Raw genomic sequence first — 18,846 nt, 5'->3', positions numbered from 1 at the left:
GGTGACCACCTCTGTCAGTACTTGGTTTTCTTAATCTTTACCGCATTAAATATTAGGGAATGTGTGGTTTTAATAACCAGATACATATGCTAGGAATGAGTGGACAGAGCAAGCTGCCTGTGACCAATTTACAACCTGGAACCTGTTTGTCCAAGCCATTTGGGAAGGATGAACAAACATAAGATGGTTGGTCTTCGCCCCTTAGTGTTTGCTTAAGAATTAACATAAAACAACCATAAAAGAAAGAAATTTTTCAAAATCAATTTCTTATATAAAACACAAGAGGACAACATAAGCCTTGTTCATCTAAAGTATTGCATAAGTATAACAACTCTTTGTAAGGCAGCATCACAATTAAAAAAAAAAGTTCAATCACTTGCTGTATAGAGAGACAAGTAACTTACAGTTTGTACTTCTTAATTCTATACATTTAACAGTATAAAAGATGGACATAATTTGTTTTATGAACTCAAGCAACTTGGGCAAGTGGTGTTTTCTGGGTGCTGTGAATTACAGTGGTTTACATTAATAGGAGTCAATGGATCTGCAGGGCTTGGAAACTGCTCAGCAGAGCATCAGTTGGGCTCAAGTTACAAACATCTTAAAAACTACTTGAATCAACACAAGTGCTGTGCAAAGCTTGCCCTGGCAGAGAGTTCCACCAGTGAGGCAACAGTGACAAATGGAGCTGGGAATTCCAAGCCACAGACTACAGAATCTTGTCAGGAATAATTAAATAGATTTCAGTGCTTTACCTTGTTGCTTGTAGAGTTAACAACACAGCCAGAAAGTAGCAAACAACCAGGCAGTGAGGCACCAAGGATCCAAGCTGACAAACCTGGTAACCCAAAAACTCTGTAAGTGACCAATGGGACAATTACTAAGAGAGGGAAAGAAGTAAAGATATCAGAAAGAGAATGTGAGGTTTGTTTTTTTTTCTTATTTTTTTCCTAAAGACTTAATCAAGTACATCCCAGATTTGAATCATCTAGTATTTTTATTTGCTTTTATTAGATGTTTGGCTCTTTTCTTGAAATAAATTTCAAACTAGATAATTTTGCGCACTAAAAAAAAAAAAAAAGCAGCCTCTGTACTTTTGCATAAGGCCTTGCTGGAATGACTGACCCTGCATGTATATTCATCCTTGCCTACAGGGTCACTTCTTAGGAGTAATAGCTCATTTTTGCTGAAATTTCCACAAGAACATGGAATCTGGAGCTGGTTATGAAGACAGCTATTCAAAGTGTGGATGAACTGCATCCTGTTCCTGGTAGAAACCTAGTGAGAAACATTTACTGCCCTCCACACCAGGAAGGGGATCCTTATTTATTTCAAGATAAGCTATTCAGTTCTGAACAGCACAGTATTTTAGCAAAGATCATAGGCCTTTCTAAAACAAAAGGAAAATATATGAAAGAAATTTGTAAGGTGATGCAATACACAAGTGCACTTGTACTACTATTAGCATAAGTAATTGAAACGCATATAAATGTGTACATCTGATCCTGTATTCAGAATTATCTTCTCCCTCACATTGCAGACCATTGCAATGTGTTAATAAAAGGCAAAACATAGCAACCCCAGCAGGTAAATTACCCAGTCCCATGTGTCATTGAGAATCACCTCCCATTTAGTGTTCTATAAAAGCCATTACCTAGCAGTGATCACAGTGGTAAGGCAGCTTCTTATCCATCCCTTCCTTACTGAAATAAGCACAGCCTCATGGATCAGCTCAGGAGAGTCATTCAATCAGATGCCAAAGGTACGTGACTAGGTTTATTAGAGTACTTTACCAAGAGCTTTGTTATTTGTCATCTTGTCCAAAAGTAGCAATGATGTACCTTTTCAAGATACAACAAAGAAGGGAGAGATCAAAAAAGCTTGTAAAAAAAATTTGTATGCTTACTTAAGAAATTTTAAAAGTCTTTAGCTATTGGCCCTCTGTGTATTTAGAATAAAGCTAATACAGTTTTAACTAGGCAATTGCTAAATAGCATTTTCTAAAGAAATCTGGAAGTAGAGTAAGCATCCTTCAAGACATTCACAAAGCAGTGCTAATGAAAGCAGCAGCATGCTATTATTAGATAATCCTACACATTAAAAGCAAAACTTTTAATGTTTTTCTCAGATGAAATATAATTTTTACTTACTGCTATTTACTGTACTAGATAGCTAGCACAAGAGCTGAAATACAGCTTAGCTTTGTGTTTGCTTAGATTCAAATTACACCTCTGCTGATTAAGATAAGTAAAGTTTTTTGATGGCACTGGACTTTTATGCAGAGGCGTGCTATCATTCTTATACCTAGCACAGTGCACACAGGAGAAATGAACACTCACAACACTATCCTTGGAGAAAAGGATCTGACTTGCCTATGATCTCTTGTTGGAGTCCACAGGCAGCAGATGCAGACGTGTTAGGAATGTACTTCTCCCTCTGCTCTTTTTTGGGGAACATGCAAAGAACTCGTCCCACTGCCCATGTGCTAGTGAGAGAGAAGCCTACAGCAAAACCAGAAATCTTCTCCATTCCAGCACAATGTACAAAACCACACATGGCTGAACAGATTTGCAGTGGGCTCCAATAGTCACTAGAGCTAGGAGAGAAACTTTTGAACAGTTTTGTAGCAGAAAACTGTCTGATGATAGAACGAGGTCATAGTAAATTACATAACATTGATCAAAGTTCTTACACAGACCTTAAAATAACAACATAAAGTAAATTCTTTCCCTTCAGAAACATTTTGAAATCCAGCACCATCTGGGATTTCATTATCGTGGTCCAGAGGCTGTGGACCAAAGAAACGCCCCAGAGTACTGATGTGGTCACGATGTGGCTGATGTGGCTCTGGCAGATGACTCTTACATCCCTTTGTTCCTTTGCCCAACTGTAACAGCCTCAAGGTACTCAGTCTTAAAAAGGTTATATTCTCTTCCTACCACATATGCAAACTATTAAACCTAATTTTTGGATAAAAACAGAACGGAAGCATTTAATTGCTGTTAAACACTGATTTAAATAATACATTTTCAGATCTTAATTACTGTCACACAAACTCTCTTCAACTGACTGTTCTTATGGACTTAATGCCAAAATAAAGTAGTGGATAGCAATCCATAAAAGAAGCACTTTGCAAAAAGAGTGATCCAATTATGGTATTGGATACAAGGTACAAAAAAGGTCTAACGAAGTTTCCCTCATTTGGATATTTTGGGAGAGAAAATGATGTTTAAATCCATGTCCAAAAGATTATTCAGCATTAAGCATAGGAAAGTTACTGCAGTTCCAGGTATTTTTATATTTATTATTGTTATAGTCCTTAAACTTAGCTTTAAAAATTGCTTGCTTTGGTTTATTTTAATATCAGTTTATAGAAAACATGACACAAATGAAAACTAAACCCATCCCATTTCAAAGTTATGGAATCAGACAAGTGTGAACCTAAGAAAATTACATTAGATATTCTTTTGAACCTGTAACATTCTTATCTTGAAAACTTTAATAGTGAAAGAGTGAAATTCTCTTTCATATCATTCCATATCATTCATTTTAAACCTAATTTTGTCAGAGCATGTGTGAAGGACCACTCCTTTATGAAGTTGTTGCTGTAAAAATGAGATGTTCAACTTTTCACATAAGCTCACAGCAATGTATGGTTATACAGCCCTGAGGTATATCAAAATCCTATCTTTTCCCCAGAAGTGGAACTCCTCTTTTAAATTAAAGTGCTTGAACATCCATGGACTTGAAATACTGCAAGATATACTTTATACTTAGGGCAACACTGAGCCCATCTCTTAGCACACAACTCTACCATCCTCAGAAGCAAGTTCATTACTTAAAGAGAGAAATTACAATTAAAGGGAAAATTTGCATCAGAATTATGTGGATTCCTTTTTTAAGTGACAATTAAATGCTAATTTTTAAAAAAATAAATTTGTTCCACATTCAGGAGCACTGGAAAAGATACAATTGTGTTTAACAAAGAAACTGCTGCCAGATTTGGAAGACAGAAGGAAATATCATGAGGAGTTTGCCTCATCCACTTCACTTCATGGCGTGCATAACATTGTCCACACGCAGAGCAAGGCTCGCAGGGCGCTGTGGCTGCTGATAGTCGCAGGCTGCCTTGCCATTGTTGTTTGGCAGATCTGCAGTCGCTTCATCTACTACTTCAGCTGGCCAACCACAACTACAGTGGTGGTTCAGTACATGGAAAAAGTCAAATTCCCCGCTGTGACCTTCTGCAACTTGAACCGGTAAAAATTATGTTTGTTGTTTGCTCTTGAGACACAACGCATCTTTATCTGAAAGTAGTCAGGTTTCACAACCTGTTTGGACAAATCACATAAACCAAGGAAAATATGGCTATGAGGGACATGTCTTCCACACCACCACAGGGTACTTAAAAGAAGATGAAAATACGAGAATCAAGAAAGGGAGGTTGCTTTTATAATCTTCCCCTTCGTTCAGATGACATGATTTTTAAGTTTCACAACAGAAGATGGAATAGAAAAACTCTGGTGGTAGTCTTCTATGTATGAGTGTTGCTTTTCAGTGTAATTAAGGGACAGCCATCGGCCACATTCAAGTTCAAAATAAAAGACAAGTTTAACAAGTGATTTTAAATAGAAACCCCATGCAAAGGTAAAAATCTTAGGTAAAACAGATACTCTTTTTTCAAAGGCGCTCAGCTTTTACAACTCCAGCTGATGTCTGGAGTTTTTTGCAGGAGGAAAGCATTTGGGTTGTTTGGAAATCATGTGTCTAAGCAAGAACTTCACTACAGATTTCTACATTTGAAAACAGTGGACAACATTCAGTGCAGCCACTTCAAAAGTAATTTAGTGAAATTGTGGCCTGATTTTTAGAGCAAAAACATGGTTTAGAAACAGTTTTAGAAACACAGAAAATGTATCTACATTTTTTTGTTTCCTCAAAAATTAGTAAATTTTCTCATTTCCTACCTTTTGCTGGCAGAATCAGCCAGAAGTCCAAGTCTCAAAGACCTGGAATCATTCTGCTTCCCTATGCCACCTTCTCATTACCTGCATAAAGCTACCCTGGGTTATACCACATGATGTGCACTGCAGACAGAAGTCCCTCTGGTTGCAGTGGGCTGGCTGTTATAGACATGCCTCAGTTCTTGTAACTATAGCAGCAGCACGCTGTAAGGAGTCAGCTACGGAGCACAGTGTTTTTCCATCTAAGAAACAGTTTGCTGCCATATCCATCTGCCAGTCACGCTGTGCTTATCCTCCCGTTTTTATTAATTGAGTTTTTTTCATTAGCAGGACAAAGAGGCACAGCACTCCCTTTGTCTTTATTTTTTTTTTACTCAAACTCAGTTGTGAAGAGCTAATCCTACTAATCTTCCCTATACTGGGGCATTAAGATCTATTACACAAATTTGTTACATTAATAAATTTTTAAAAATAACTTTATAACTTCTGTAAAACCTTACTTTACTTCAATAAAGAACTTCAATGCTGTACATAAGGAAAGCACCACCAAAGTCTCATCCTGTTTTTGAGACTTTTCAAGTGGATTCAAAGAGTAAAGATCACCTTTGATTTAAACCACTGTGTCACCAGCTCATGGGAAGGTACACTGTCTACAGTGGGGTGTAGTACCTTAGTAAAGCAGGTACATGAGACTACTGCAAATGTGCTTAGAATTCAATTTTCCAAATTAAGGAAGACAGCTTTTTTTCTGAAAGGGACAGCTCTTCTCAGCTCGTTTCCCACACGTAAACACAATTGTTCAGCTTGTCATCGGTTCTGCTAATCTGGTTGTTGGCTTATGTGAATGGTTCATCTGCTCAGGGGATTTGGTTTTTAATGTTTAATAAACAACCACACACAACAGAAATGTTGCCTATATGACTGACCAGAATAGCCATGGGAAGGTGTCTATTTGCTGTTTCCAGATATAGAAGATACAATCCTAGAGATAGGGACTATATTGTTTATTCATGTTGTACAGATCAAACTGCAACCTGTTGGGCAAGAATCAGTAATAGTTTGTGAGTGGACAGCAAATTGTGTCACAGTTTTGTCAAAAGCAGCCTTGAGATCAGTCCTATAACTACAGAATCCCAAGCAATTCTTTCTCCTTCTCACTGACAGGTTTCAAGCTCATGCAGTGAGCAACCTGAAAGTAATTTTTTTAATTTGGAACATTGTATCTGCAATTCTCCAAAAATTTGCTATGGAAGATAAATATTCCCAGGAGTTAAATGATTTCCTTCTTGGGAACAAGAACTTCAGCATCAAAGACTTTACAAGGAAAAATGGGTTTTATCTGAACAGCAGCACATTGCTAGAATGTGATTTTTTTGGAAAGCCATGTTATCCACAGGTAAATATGTTTATTTTATTAAAAAAATAGCACAGAAAGGAAGGGGATATATTCTTATACTCAAGACATCTAGCTTTGCCACCTGCTCCCCTATGTTCCTTTGCAGTCAGAAAATAGAGAACAAAAGTCCTGCTCTAAATTACCCTGAGGGTCTCAATTCTCCCACTGACTACAGAGGCAGCCTGCTGGACTCTGAGCCGTAAGATGGGATTTCAGTTTAAATTGCTCTCTGCCTAATGCCACTTCTGCACAGACAGCAGCCTTTGAAAGCTGTCATACCTCCAGGCTGTATCTAACAGCCTTTTCCATCAGTAGCCTATAATGAAAGACAGTTTGAACAAAGTTTTTTGCATTACATGATTCTGTAGTTTTATTCTTGAGGTCAAGAATATAGACAGCCAGGGTAACAGGAATTTTAATGTTGAAAAGAAAATAGCCCATCTTTGGGAATTTTGGACAGCAGCCAAGAAATATGATCATACCATCTTTATATCAATTCTTCCGTAAAGGAACTCCCAACTTAGACAGAAAATATGAACAGAGAATTCAGGTCTATATCCTTTCAGTTTAATCTAGCCTTTAGATATGCTGTAGTTTCTAAAATCAGGCATTAGAGACCTCTCTTAACTGGAAGACACTAGTGCTAAGAACTAAAACTAAAGTACTGAGATGCAGTCATATTAAATTATGAGGTGGTTTCGGGAAAAAATGCAAATATTGTACTTTCATATGTAACATGACATTTAGTTTTGAAACAGTCTTCACTAAGCAGTCATATTAAATTATGAGGTGGTTTCGGGAAAAAATGCAAATATTGTACTTTCATATGTAACATGACATTTAGTTTTGAAACAGTCTTCACTAAGCAGCTAATGGAAAAAAAAATTAAAAGTTCTTTTTGAATATACAATTTCTATATAATGTAACAGGTATAGAATAGCACAGGACCTCATAAAATTATTCTGAGCAACTCATAAGTATTAATAAACAATGTGAAATTTCTCCTTTAAACTTCATTTTCTATAGAAAGGGCTGAAATACTTTTGAATATTTCATCAAAAAGCACTTTTCTGATTGTAATATTGAGCACTTTCGAGGAAAAAATAAAACAGAATAACCCAACAGCAACCCCAGTAGTCCCTTTCTTGCACTGTAATTAACTAAGGAAACTGCAAGTGTTCTTTGTTTCATTTCACTCTTACCTATTTTCCTTTATTGAAGGATTTTGAACATGTTTTCACTGAATATGGAAACTGCTTTACTTTTAATCACAATGATCTTCCAGCAAGAAGAGTGAGTTTGTCTGGAAGAGGCTTACATTTGCTTTTTGATGTCCAGCAGGTACAGCTATCCTAAGGATTATAAGCAATGAATCACATATTAATTTATAAATTAGTGGAGGGGTTTTTTTTGTTTGGTTTGGGATTTTCATTTGATTGGGTTTACACAGGCCTCCAGAATTTCATGCACAAAATTCAAAATCAAGACTATTTCCAAGTGAGAGGGTATTTTAACTGAAATACCCAAATAGAGATTTAAAAGGACAGAATTATTAGTGACTCTGTCCCCAGCTAAGGGGAAGAAGGTTATGAGTGAGCATATACATGCACTGCTCACCCACAACTGAAACACGTCATCAGAAGAGCTATTTAATTTTATACAAGCTGTTCATTTTAATAAAGGGCCCATTAGGGAGGGTCACCTCGTGCCAGTTTCTAAGTAGCACCAAATTTTAGTTACAGCAGCTACAGCAGCTGAATGCCAGCCAAGACCTTTGCACTGTAAATTGTTTCTGACATTAGAATTGTCTTTGACCAACAAAAAGCAGAAAAACAGGGAATATCACCTTGTGAGAACAGGGGAAAAAACTAACAGATTGATAAATTACTTAGACATTGGCTTTTGTTCTCTAGGAATTATGAGTCAGGAGTGAAAGGTTCTGAAGAGAATAATGGAAAGTTTAGTGAAATGTGATGGGGAGTTGCAAGTAAAAGCAACAAATCTCCAAGTTATGAGTAAATGCTCATCTGTGACTTCTTCTTTTTAAAACTGGGGGATGACAAAAGGAATAAAAAGGTTAAAAGTTTAATAGCAACTGGAAGAAAACCCACAGAGGTAATGAACAAAGGAAACAATTCAGTTTGCTTCTATACTTTCCTGTAAACTGCCAAAAATTACTAAATAGCATAGTACCACGATAAATATAGCTAAAAGTTCAGATGGTAAGCAAAGCCAAAAACTACTTTAAACATTTTTTTTTGTGTCAGGACAAATTCACTGACGAGCCTACTCTTGGTTATACTGATGCTGGAATAACTTTCGTTATCCATTCACCCCAAGAGCTTCCACGTTTTGATGGTTTAGGTTTACTGACACCAGTGGGGATGCACGCACAGGTTGCAATCCGCCAGCTGAAGGTAAGGACTTGGACATGGACTGGAAGTGGTATTTTTTTACTGTCTCTAATTCTCTTCTGAAGCACTAACAATGAATCAGACATTTTGGAATGTAAAATATTTATTATGCCTTAGTGACTCCAAAAAATAACATTTCCTCCAGACACAAATGAAATTCCTGCTGTTTGGGGGAGGATATAGTTGATTTTCCTAATTTGTATCTATCAAAGTCAGCCTTTCTTTCCTGTAACTTTACAACCTCATTGACAAATAATGATAAAAAGACACCACAGAATTTCCCTATCAACACATTCTGCTATCATTAAGGGGGTCTCATATTCCTAGTGGAATTCAAGCAGAGCGGAGTACCATTTTACACTAAACGGTCTAATCAGGCCCTACTCTTGCTGTGAGAGAGGGGAGATGAATTTTTAATCCCAAGAGCATGAACTGTAATTGCCTCTAATTAAATCACAATGTTACAGCTTATGTCTTCAACAGGCTTCCTGCAGCACTTTAAAATGTGAAAAAGCAATACCAACGTTTATAACAGACCCAAAAATTTATATCTTTTGTTATTATTACCCTGCAGTCAATTATCCAAGAATATCCATGGGGAGAGTGCAAGCCTGATATAAAGCTTCAGTACCACAAGATTTATAGTACTAATGGATGTTTGCTGGAATGCAAAGCCCGGTACATACAGGACTGGTGTGGCTGTTTGCCATTCATTCTTCCAGGTATTTCTCAGGAGTCTCATCATACCACACACTGATCATCTTCCTGGAAGACCTCACATGTTACTGAATAGCCAAGGAGATAGACCGCATATTTGAGGGAAATCTCCAGTTGATATTAATTAAAATTCCAAGGAAACAAGCAAGATATTTGGTCAAGGCTAGACCTAGCATCTGGGTCATTGTCTATTCTTAGGAGTGTGAGAAGTATGCCTCAGGAGTGTGAGACAGGTCTGTAGTCTTCAACCTGACTTCCTAAGGAGCTGGAACTAAATCCATAAGAAGGCATACGTTTTCACACATAATCCAGACAACTTACTTTGCAGACAGGTGTTCAGCAACCACAGCAGAAGAGCTTGCTTGAAGACAGAATCTCAGGACTCCCACATGAGCCACAGAAAGAGCCTGGCAGCAGCAAAGGCTCTACAAAATCCAAAAAGCTGTATGGAGCCTTCTAATCAGCCTCAAATGTGGAGCACCAGGTGCATGCTGTAATACTCCCCTAAAGTATCCAGGCTTCTTAATCACTCTAGAAATGTAAAGCAGTAACACTGAGCTCTCACACCTTTTCAGCATTAATGACAATACTGTCACCTAAAGCAAGAGCTGGAACCCAGATCTCTGCTCTTGCACCTCTTTTTTTCACAACTGGTGAGCAAGAAAGCCACTAGATCACAAGAAAAGCCACAAGAAAGCCTGGACTTTCTGACTCATTGTATTTTTTAAATATGCTCAAGCAAGACAGAATGCTCTTACTAAAGTAGACCCATTAATGTGTAATCTCTAGCCTGTTTGTTTGAGAACCCCTGGGAAAGGAGGTTAGCAGTCTTCTGCAAACTGTCATGGAAAAGAGGTTGCCAAGGCAATTAAGTCTGGGTCTCCCATGCCTGGGGTGACAGCTTTATACAACTTTATACAAGGACAATTACTTAAAGGAGAGCAATGCCTTCTGGAACCATGTGCTAAACTGCTACACAACATTTCCATGTGATGGAAAAAAATTTAAAAATGTTGTGAAACTGAGGCCATCTGAAAATTTTGCTCTAGCTCAGCATACTGTCTTACCCCTTGGGTCTCCAAAAAACTCCTGCATGAAGTTCAAAATTTCTGCAGAAACACATGGGATGTAATCTCATATCAAATCCACCTTACTTTGGTTTTGTTTTTTTTTTTCATTTCCACTAGGAAAAGCAGAAATTCCTGTCTTTAGCAAGCAAAGAGTGAGCCACAAGCTTACAGGCAGTTCAGGCTGGTGCACATAATGAAGGTGTTTGCTCCAACAGCAGCCTCCTGGCTTGGTCTGTTGTGTCTCTTCAGCCTGTACCCCTCCTGGTGTTGGCAACTGCACTGTGCCCAACTGAATTGATTTCTCAGTTGTGTAATCATTAACGTGAAGTGATGAGCAGGCTTTGATGACATTACATTTCAGTTTAGTACAAATAGAGCTAAGGGTTAGATGGTTAATTGAGGCTCCTAAATCTTGTTATTTATTTTTAGGAAATGGAACAGAATGTGACTTGCTGAAGTTTTACAAATGTGTTTATCCAGCAGTCTGTAAGTAATAACTTCATATTCATGATTTCCAAGCCAATTCCAAATAGTAGGCAATTTCAATAATGAAAATAATTTGAAATGGAGTATATCCCAGTTCATTTAATATTCTAAAAACAGAGACCAGACAGAGCATTAAATATATGCCCATTAAAAAACAAACAAACCACACAAAAATACTCAAAAAACAAACAAACCACACAAAAATACTCAAAATTAAGTATATATATATATAATAGAAGAATTCATTTTAGCATTTAAAATGGAAGAACATCCAACTAATCTATTTTCAGTTACCAAGCCACTGGCTAGCATTTTCACATCTTCATGGTATCCTTCTAGATCCAATGTTGTATTCTTTGTGCAAGAAGAGTGAACAGTACAGTAATAACAGGTTTGTTAACAGGTAAAATATAAATCACTGGCTTTAAGGTTTTATAATTTTAAAAGTAAATTATAAATTTTGAAAGCACTTGAAATGCAATTCTTTTCCATAAACAAATAATCTATGCACAGTGGGTATGAAATTTGTAAGTCACTGCAATAGACTGGAAAATACTTAAAATGGTAATCTGGGAAGTAACTATTCATGACCTTCAGAAAGCTTTCTTTTTTAATTGGTTTGGTTTCTATTGTGTAACGTGACTCTCTCTGAGTGATTAGTAGACTCAGAAGTTGGTGGGGGGGATTGTTTTGATAAGGTGTGTGCAACATTCAGGCCAGATCTACTACTGTGAACAATTACTTTTTTTCCCTGTAGCGATTTCAAAATGGATTCCACTAAGTTCACATTCTTATATAACCATGATCTTTAAAAGCCTGTCATGAGGGAAGATGTGTATTATTTTGCTTAATAGATATTCAGTGTCAAAGAAACCACAGAGCAATAAACAAAAATGACCCCAAATTCCTCTGAAGGATGGACAGGATTCAGAGCTGGATCCCAGAAGGTTTTCTAGATATATGGTCCCTGGGATTTCATTTTAGGTGCTGACTCTCCTTTGACAGTGTTGGAGAGGTAAGACATCTCATAACAAAATCTCAAGTAACAGCACACTTACTTATCTGCAGCACCCACTAAGAACATTATTTTAGGAGCTCTAACAGCTGCCTCTCCAGAATAAAATCCACAACCCCAGCATCCCTGGAGAGTATTTCAAATCATCAACTAACAGGCTGAGATATCTCCTTCTCTGTGCTTTGCAAAAGTGAGTAGCCCACAAGCAGAGCAAACAGACACAACTTCTGCCACCCCAGAAACAGGACAAATAGAGCATCACAAGCAGATCACAGTACTCATCTCACAGTGATGGCTTATGATTTAGGAAACATTTATGCCTTACAATTTTTCATCCACATTGTTTTTCTCTAGCCTTCCCAGATTTCTGTAACAATTATTTTTTGTAATTCCCTGTTAAAATGAATGGCTCCCCACTTTCATGGCAGCCAGACCTGCAGAATTTTATGACTTGTCTTCAGTATTCGAAGAGCTTTTCAGTATTCGAAAGCTTTCCTTAAGCCTTGTTAGTTGTCTTGGGCCCAATTATCAAATGGCAGGCAGGGGTTAAGGTAAAGTGAACTTAGCTTACCAAGGTTTTTATAGTTATCAGATGATAGCAAACTACAGTTGGAATTGCTCTGGAAGCTGTTTCTGTGCACTGAAATGAGCTTGGCAGGCATTAAGGCATCAAGACCAAGGATACATACCTAAGAATTTAATTAGAAAAATAGCACAGAACGTGGAAATTCCTCTGTTGTCTTTTTGTTTAACTGCGGGTGAGAAATAGTAAGCACATAAAGCCCCAATGAAGGCAGAAAGAGGTACTTAGAGGTGCTGTATTTCTTTGGAAAAAGTGAGAAAACTATCTCAACCCTTGTTTCTGTGCACCAGTTTCCCAAATGACAATTGCAAATACTTATTTGATCCTTCAAATCTGGTAAGTATCCACTTTTCCTGGGATAATTAATCCACACATTAATTGAAGACAATTAAAAGTAATTTAGTAAGGGTTTTTTTTAAGTTTTTAACCTGTGTGGTTTTTTAGAAATAATACATAAAATTATTTCTTCTGAAATTGCAGATGATATAGAGATAAAAGGATTATGTACAGTAGGAACACACAATTCCACTTGTCCTGCCCCATGTGAAGAAACAGATTATCCTACCACTGTCACCTATTCAAATTTTGGAGGAGAAAAAGCCATAAAATATTTTTCTACAAAACTGAAGAAAAGCTCAGAATACATCAGGTAATCTTGCTTAACACCTTGTCTAAGAAAGAAATTATTGATTCCTTCTAACCATGCTAGCAGAGCATGTGATGAAAATATGACCTTAAAAAGCTATTCTTATGTGGGTATTAATAATGTTATCTGTGAGATAACATAATCTCTTGGACAAAACTGGCTAAGATTTATACAAATTCATATCTATATTCACATATATATGTATTATACAGATAGATACATTATATATATATATATATATATATATATATATATATATATAAAATATATAGTTAGATACACCTAAGACTGGATAACAAAGAATAGATAATGCAATTACAAAGTAATATTCTCAATTATCTTCTCTCTCACTAATCTCTTATGACAAAGTTTTTTGATCACTGTTTCGATTAGGAATATAATATGTAGGGTTATCAAAGCTATTCACAATCGATCCAGTAGAGAAGACAAATCTTCACGCTTCCACAAATTAAGGCACTGAAAAACCACAAATAGATGCTGTATAAAGCTTTTCTCCTTTTAATCTATTCCCAAAGGAAGTTTTGTAAGTACTGAAGACCTGGGTTTCATTGTAGCAGCAATGCCAAGCATTTAATAATATTTTCTACTATTAGCAGAAGTCCCTAACACTATTTATATTATAGAAGTTATTTAGAAAATCTTTGGTACTGCATCAATTCTCACAAGGTAGCAGAAAAGTGAAACAGGATGGTTGTGTGTGACTGAAAGCACTACCCAGAAAAAGGAGGAAGAGAATTTAATACAGTTTCATACACTGAATTGCCTCTTTCTCATAGCCAGAGATGTCAGCAGTACAATTAAGTATTAAGGCAGGTGCTACATGAACTCATAGCATATACAACATCAAAATACATTTTTAAACAACTGTAGAATATTTGGTTCATTAAATATCTATGAGTTTCATTGTCTCAGTGACTTTGGTTTTCTCACTTTTGAAGCCACCAGTCTGCAAATGCTGGCATATGTTTATACATGCACAGGAACTATGCAAATCAAAATGGTTGGGTTGGATGGGACCTTTAATGGTCATCTAGCCCAACTCCCCTGCAATGAGCAGGGACATCTTCATCTACATGGGGTTGCTCAGAGCCTTGAATGTTTCCAGGCATTGGTCATTCGCCACCTCTCAGGGCAACCTGTTCCAGTGTTTCACCACCCTTGTTGTAAAACTGCCTTCCTTACACTTAGTCTGAAGCTACCCCCTCTTAGTTTACAACCATTACCTCTTGTCCTATATCTACAGGCCCTATTAAAAAGCCTGTTCCAAATGAACATTATGAAAATTAAACCTGTTATATACAAACAATATTAATCCCTTGAGGACATTTTATCTTCGTTGATTATTTTATTGTCTGTAAACATCATGCGCAACTCAGTAATTATTCAATTAAGCAAGGGAACATACAGGAAATTCCCCTGTTACCAGGCCTTAACCAATAGGAATCCTGCCAACATATTAATGAGTACACATTTCAAACTATAAAACATAGAGATGTAATTATTTCTGGAGATGCAAGAAGGAGAAAGTTAAATATTTATCAGATAGTTCTGCTAGCAAATCCATTACAAGGGCAGGGCCCTTACTAACAGAATCTAGGAGAATAAGATTATTTTTATACATTAGTGCTGAGTTTTAGAATTATCACCCAAAGAGATAGAAGTGATGATTTTGTATAAAAATACTTTATTTTCATGAATATTGTTAATGAGCTCTGTCACTGTCAAACGTCACTGTCAAACCAAAAGCCTGTAACTGTTAACCCTTCTGAAGAATCATAGAAGGGTTTGGGTGCGAAGGCACCTTAATGATCTGCATCATCTGATTCTAGCCCCTGTGGGCAGGGATAACACCCTCTACATCAGATTGCTCAAAGCCCCATCCAACCTGGCCTTGAAGACTGCTAAGGATGGGGCATCCACAACTTCTCCGGGCAATCTGTTCCACTGCCTCACCATCCTCACAATAAAGACTTTCTTCTCAATATCTAATCTAAACCTACCCTGTTTCAGTTTAAAGCCATTCCCCCTTGTCCTATCCCTACATGTCCTTGTAAAAAGTCCCTTCTGTGTTTTTTGTAAGCCCCCTTTAAGTACTGGAAAGGCTGCTATATCTCTCCAGAGGCTTCTTTTCCAGGCTGAACAGCCACAAGTCTCTCAGCCTGTCCTAACAGGTGAGGTGCTCCAGCCCTCTGATCACCTTCATGGCCTCCTCTGGACTCTCTCTACATCCTTTTTATGATGGGAGCCCCAGAGCTGGACAAAACACTCCAGGTGTTCTATTCTGCCCCACGAGTCACTCCACTTTTGTGGACCTTCCCTCTATGTTCTGGTCACTTTTCTTTTGGTGCAGTCCAGGCTGACTCTGAGGGCTGCAAGTGCACATTGCTGGTTCTTGTTGAGCTTCTCCTCAATGAACACCCCAAGTACCTCCACTTAGGGCTGCTCTCATTCTATTCTCTGTTCAAGCTGTACTTGGGCTTGTGCTTGCCCTGATCCAGGTTCAGTATTTAGCACCTGGCCTTGCTGAACTACGTGAGGTTCGCACAGGCTCACCTCTCAAGCCTGTCCAGGTCCCTCTGGATGGCATCCCTTCCCTCCAGCATGTCAGTCACACCACACAGCTTGGTGTCATCGACAAACTCACTGAAGGAGCCCTCAGTGCCACTGTCCATGTCACTAAAAAGATGTTAAACAGCACTGGTCAAAATACTCTACTTGGACATTGAGCCATTGACATTACGTGTGCAGTCAGTTTTTGTGTCTGTTTGCTTCCAAACTAATTATTTTTATATTCAATTTAAGACTTAGGCAGGGTCTTTCTGTAGACAAGATACCATGAAGAGGAGCTCTTTAGTCAGTCTTGCTTCACAGGTCTTGCTCCAACTGAGATTTACCTACTCTTCCACTTCAGCAGCAGGCAAGAATATAATTAGATAAGTGAGGCTACTAGCAGAGGGTAGAACTGAACATCCAAGTTTAGGACAAGCATGCTCTGCACAAACATGCCAGTTGAAATTAACACAATTAACTATGCAGTTGCACATAATCAAGAATGGTAGGCTACACTTTGCTTGACATTTCCATTCAATTTTTTCTCAGTGACCCTTAAAATATATGAGTCTGCCCCACAGTACAGATCTAGAGCTACCTTTTCAACAGAGCAGGAAGATCTGCTCCTGATAAACTGCTGTTGTTATTACGATTTAGGATTTTCTCCTTCTCTCATTTAGCTGATTTTGATAAAATTCATCTAACTTTTCATTAAAGACACAATCCCTCTCCCTGAACTCAGACCATGCTGACAGATGATGGTAAAAATGAGCAGAACTCCTGACTGTCTCAAGTAAACTCTATGTATTTGTCCTTAGGCAAAACCTTGTGCGTATTGAGATTAAATATCATGATCTGAGCTACAAAATAACACAGCAGCAGAAGGCCTTGACTATCTCTGAGTTGCTTGGTAAGTGAATGCTTAGTATTTATTATTAATAATTAATCTAAAAATAGTAATTGAAAGAAACCACCAGACAACAAAAAACACGCATTTTTAAAATTCTCTCACCTCCTCAGTATGTGGGCTTCTGAACAGGAAGCCATAATTTTTATACTAGAATAGTAATGATCATGTTTGTCTCGTGGTAATTTTTGGTACTGTCTCCTGTCATTCCATCAAAGAAGCTGTGGTATGGACAGCAGCTGAGAGTAAGAATTAAGTTTGGCACTAGTTTATGGTTCTGTCACAGACAGGACTGTAAGAACAGTGACATTTTAGGGATTTGGAGAGGAGAGGGAGAACATGGGGATGAGAAGCAAGGGAACAGCTAAAAAGGCATAGAAGCAGTAAATATTTTAAGTATCTGTTTCACAGTAGGATGTCTTGTGTTGTACTTGTTTTATTTGGAATTTTCAAAACCACATTAGTCTTCTTCAGTAAACTTTCTTAAGAATATTAATTCTGTTTTCCTAAAGTGATGGATTATGTATATTGAATTAATGTAACACTTGAGCCTGGCAGGGTTTTGTTTGCTTGCTAGACTAAACCAGATGCTTTGTATGACATATGTTTATTTCCTTCTATTACAGCCGATGTAGGTGGCCAGCTTGGATTGTTTTGTGGTGCCAGTATGATTACAATCATAGAACTGCTAGAGTATATTTTTACTAACTTCTGTTGGATGTGCATCTTTCTTCTTTTGAAAGCTCCTGAAATGCCTCAATGGAACAATCCATCCCAGAACCAACCAACACATAAGGGAAAAAAGAGGGGAATACAAGAATGTTAATGGCTCATAGAGGCCCAGAACTTACTGATTTCTTTTTAAGATACAAAGGAGACTGTAGAATTTTACACTGCTCCCTTCTCTGCTCTCCTTATTCTCCGTATTATTCCCTAAAATGATTTAACTGTGCTAAACAACTTTAAAGAGTGCATTTCACAAAGTCTCACTTTCCTTCTCATATAAAGAAAAATGCAATCTTTAATTTTTTTTTTTATTATTATTTTAGAATAGCATAGCAAGTGATGCTGACATATGATACAATTTAGCATTCATAACCCAGATTTTATCTTTTGTTTTGAGTGATGAGAAGTAATACACATGCCAAATTATCTCACAGACATTTCTTGACTACCATAAATATGGAACATTGCTATTCTTAAAATGCTGGTTCCTTATTAACAACTCTTCTAGTAGGTTATCATTGTAACATATTCCAGTGAAGAATATGGTAACTTCACCTAGAACAATTAGGAATGTGCCTAATAGCACAAAAATTTACAGTACTATCTGTCTGAAACACATCAAAAAATCTCATCAGTCTGCCAGCTACTATAGAGAACCACAGGGCATCCAAGTGGATGGCAAGTGAGCAAACATGGGTTGAGTACAGTGTTTAATGTCATGAAAAATGATAATAAAGGCTAAAGGCTTCATCTAAGTCTTACTAAATATGAGTCAGTGTAAGAATTTTGTGGCTTTGGTACTATTTCAGGCTTCCTGAACATTTAATTCTTTAAAAGTGTTCAGAAAAGCTTCTGTCATTTCCTGCATCTGTTTGGGCCTATAGAGCAGTAGTGGTTTAGTCTTATGTTTTTTGTTTTTTTTAAGAAGACTGCAGTGATTAAATAAAGTAATAAGTGTATTTACTGAAGAGCCAAGTCCTTAAGGTCCGATATAAAGTAATGAAAATGCTACCATTTGGCCATCATTGGCAACAGCTTCCCTTCAACATAAGTCCTAGGATTTGCAATTCAGAAAACACAGGAAATGGTTTTGCTACCTAGAAAGAGACGCCTTCATTTCTGTCCCCTAACCTTAAGTATAACTCACAGAATTTTTTTCTCAATTCTCATTTATTCTCCACTTCTGCTGGGACTTCTCCCCCTCACTGTTACCAAGCACAGGCACATTTAGCTCAGCACCCCTATAAAAGGTTGTTCTAACCCCACTGTCCAAGGTGTGCATTAGCCAACCCAGAGGAAGAATGGAAAGAACAGAGCAAACATACTGCAATATTTCTCCAAAGACTTCTCC

At 37.4% G+C, this 18,846-nt stretch overlaps 1 protein-coding gene across 1 annotated transcript; it reads left to right on the top strand.

Moving 5' to 3' along the window:
* The first annotated feature begins 1,722 nt into the window (after positions 1 to 1,722).
* Positions 1,723 to 18,421, top strand: ASIC5 (acid sensing ion channel subunit family member 5). The gene is made up of 10 exons (XM_053975393.1): positions 1,723 to 1,762; positions 3,953 to 4,259; positions 6,129 to 6,360; positions 7,582 to 7,701; positions 8,628 to 8,777; positions 9,349 to 9,496; positions 10,991 to 11,047; positions 13,126 to 13,294; positions 16,681 to 16,772; positions 17,396 to 18,421. The coding sequence occupies exons 1-10, from the start codon at positions 1,723 to 1,725 to the stop codon at positions 17,593 to 17,595; spliced, it is 1,515 nt and encodes a 504-aa protein (XP_053831368.1). The 3' UTR covers positions 17,596 to 18,421.
* The last annotated feature ends 425 nt before the right edge of the window (positions 18,422 to 18,846 follow it).

Source organism: Vidua macroura, chromosome 4 (assembly GCF_024509145.1).
Source record: "Vidua macroura isolate BioBank_ID:100142 chromosome 4, ASM2450914v1, whole genome shotgun sequence".
NCBI lineage: Eukaryota > Metazoa > Chordata > Aves > Passeriformes > Viduidae > Vidua > Vidua macroura.
This window is presented reverse-complemented; position numbering and strand designations above follow the sequence as displayed.

What these genes read in the sequence shown, in the direction of transcription:
- ASIC5 (XM_053975393.1), top strand. Translation starts at nt 1,723, where the DNA reads ATGGATCAGCTCAGGAGAGTCATTCAATCAGATGCCAAAG. An exon ending in AAAAGCTCAGAATACATCAG is followed by an intron (nt 13,295 to 16,680) that starts GTAATCTTGCTT and finishes ATTTGTCCTTAG; the next exon opens with GCAAAACCTTGTGCGTATTG. An exon ending in GACTATCTCTGAGTTGCTTG is followed by an intron (nt 16,773 to 17,395) that starts GTAAGTGAATGC and finishes CTTCTATTACAG; the next exon opens with CCGATGTAGGTGGCCAGCTT.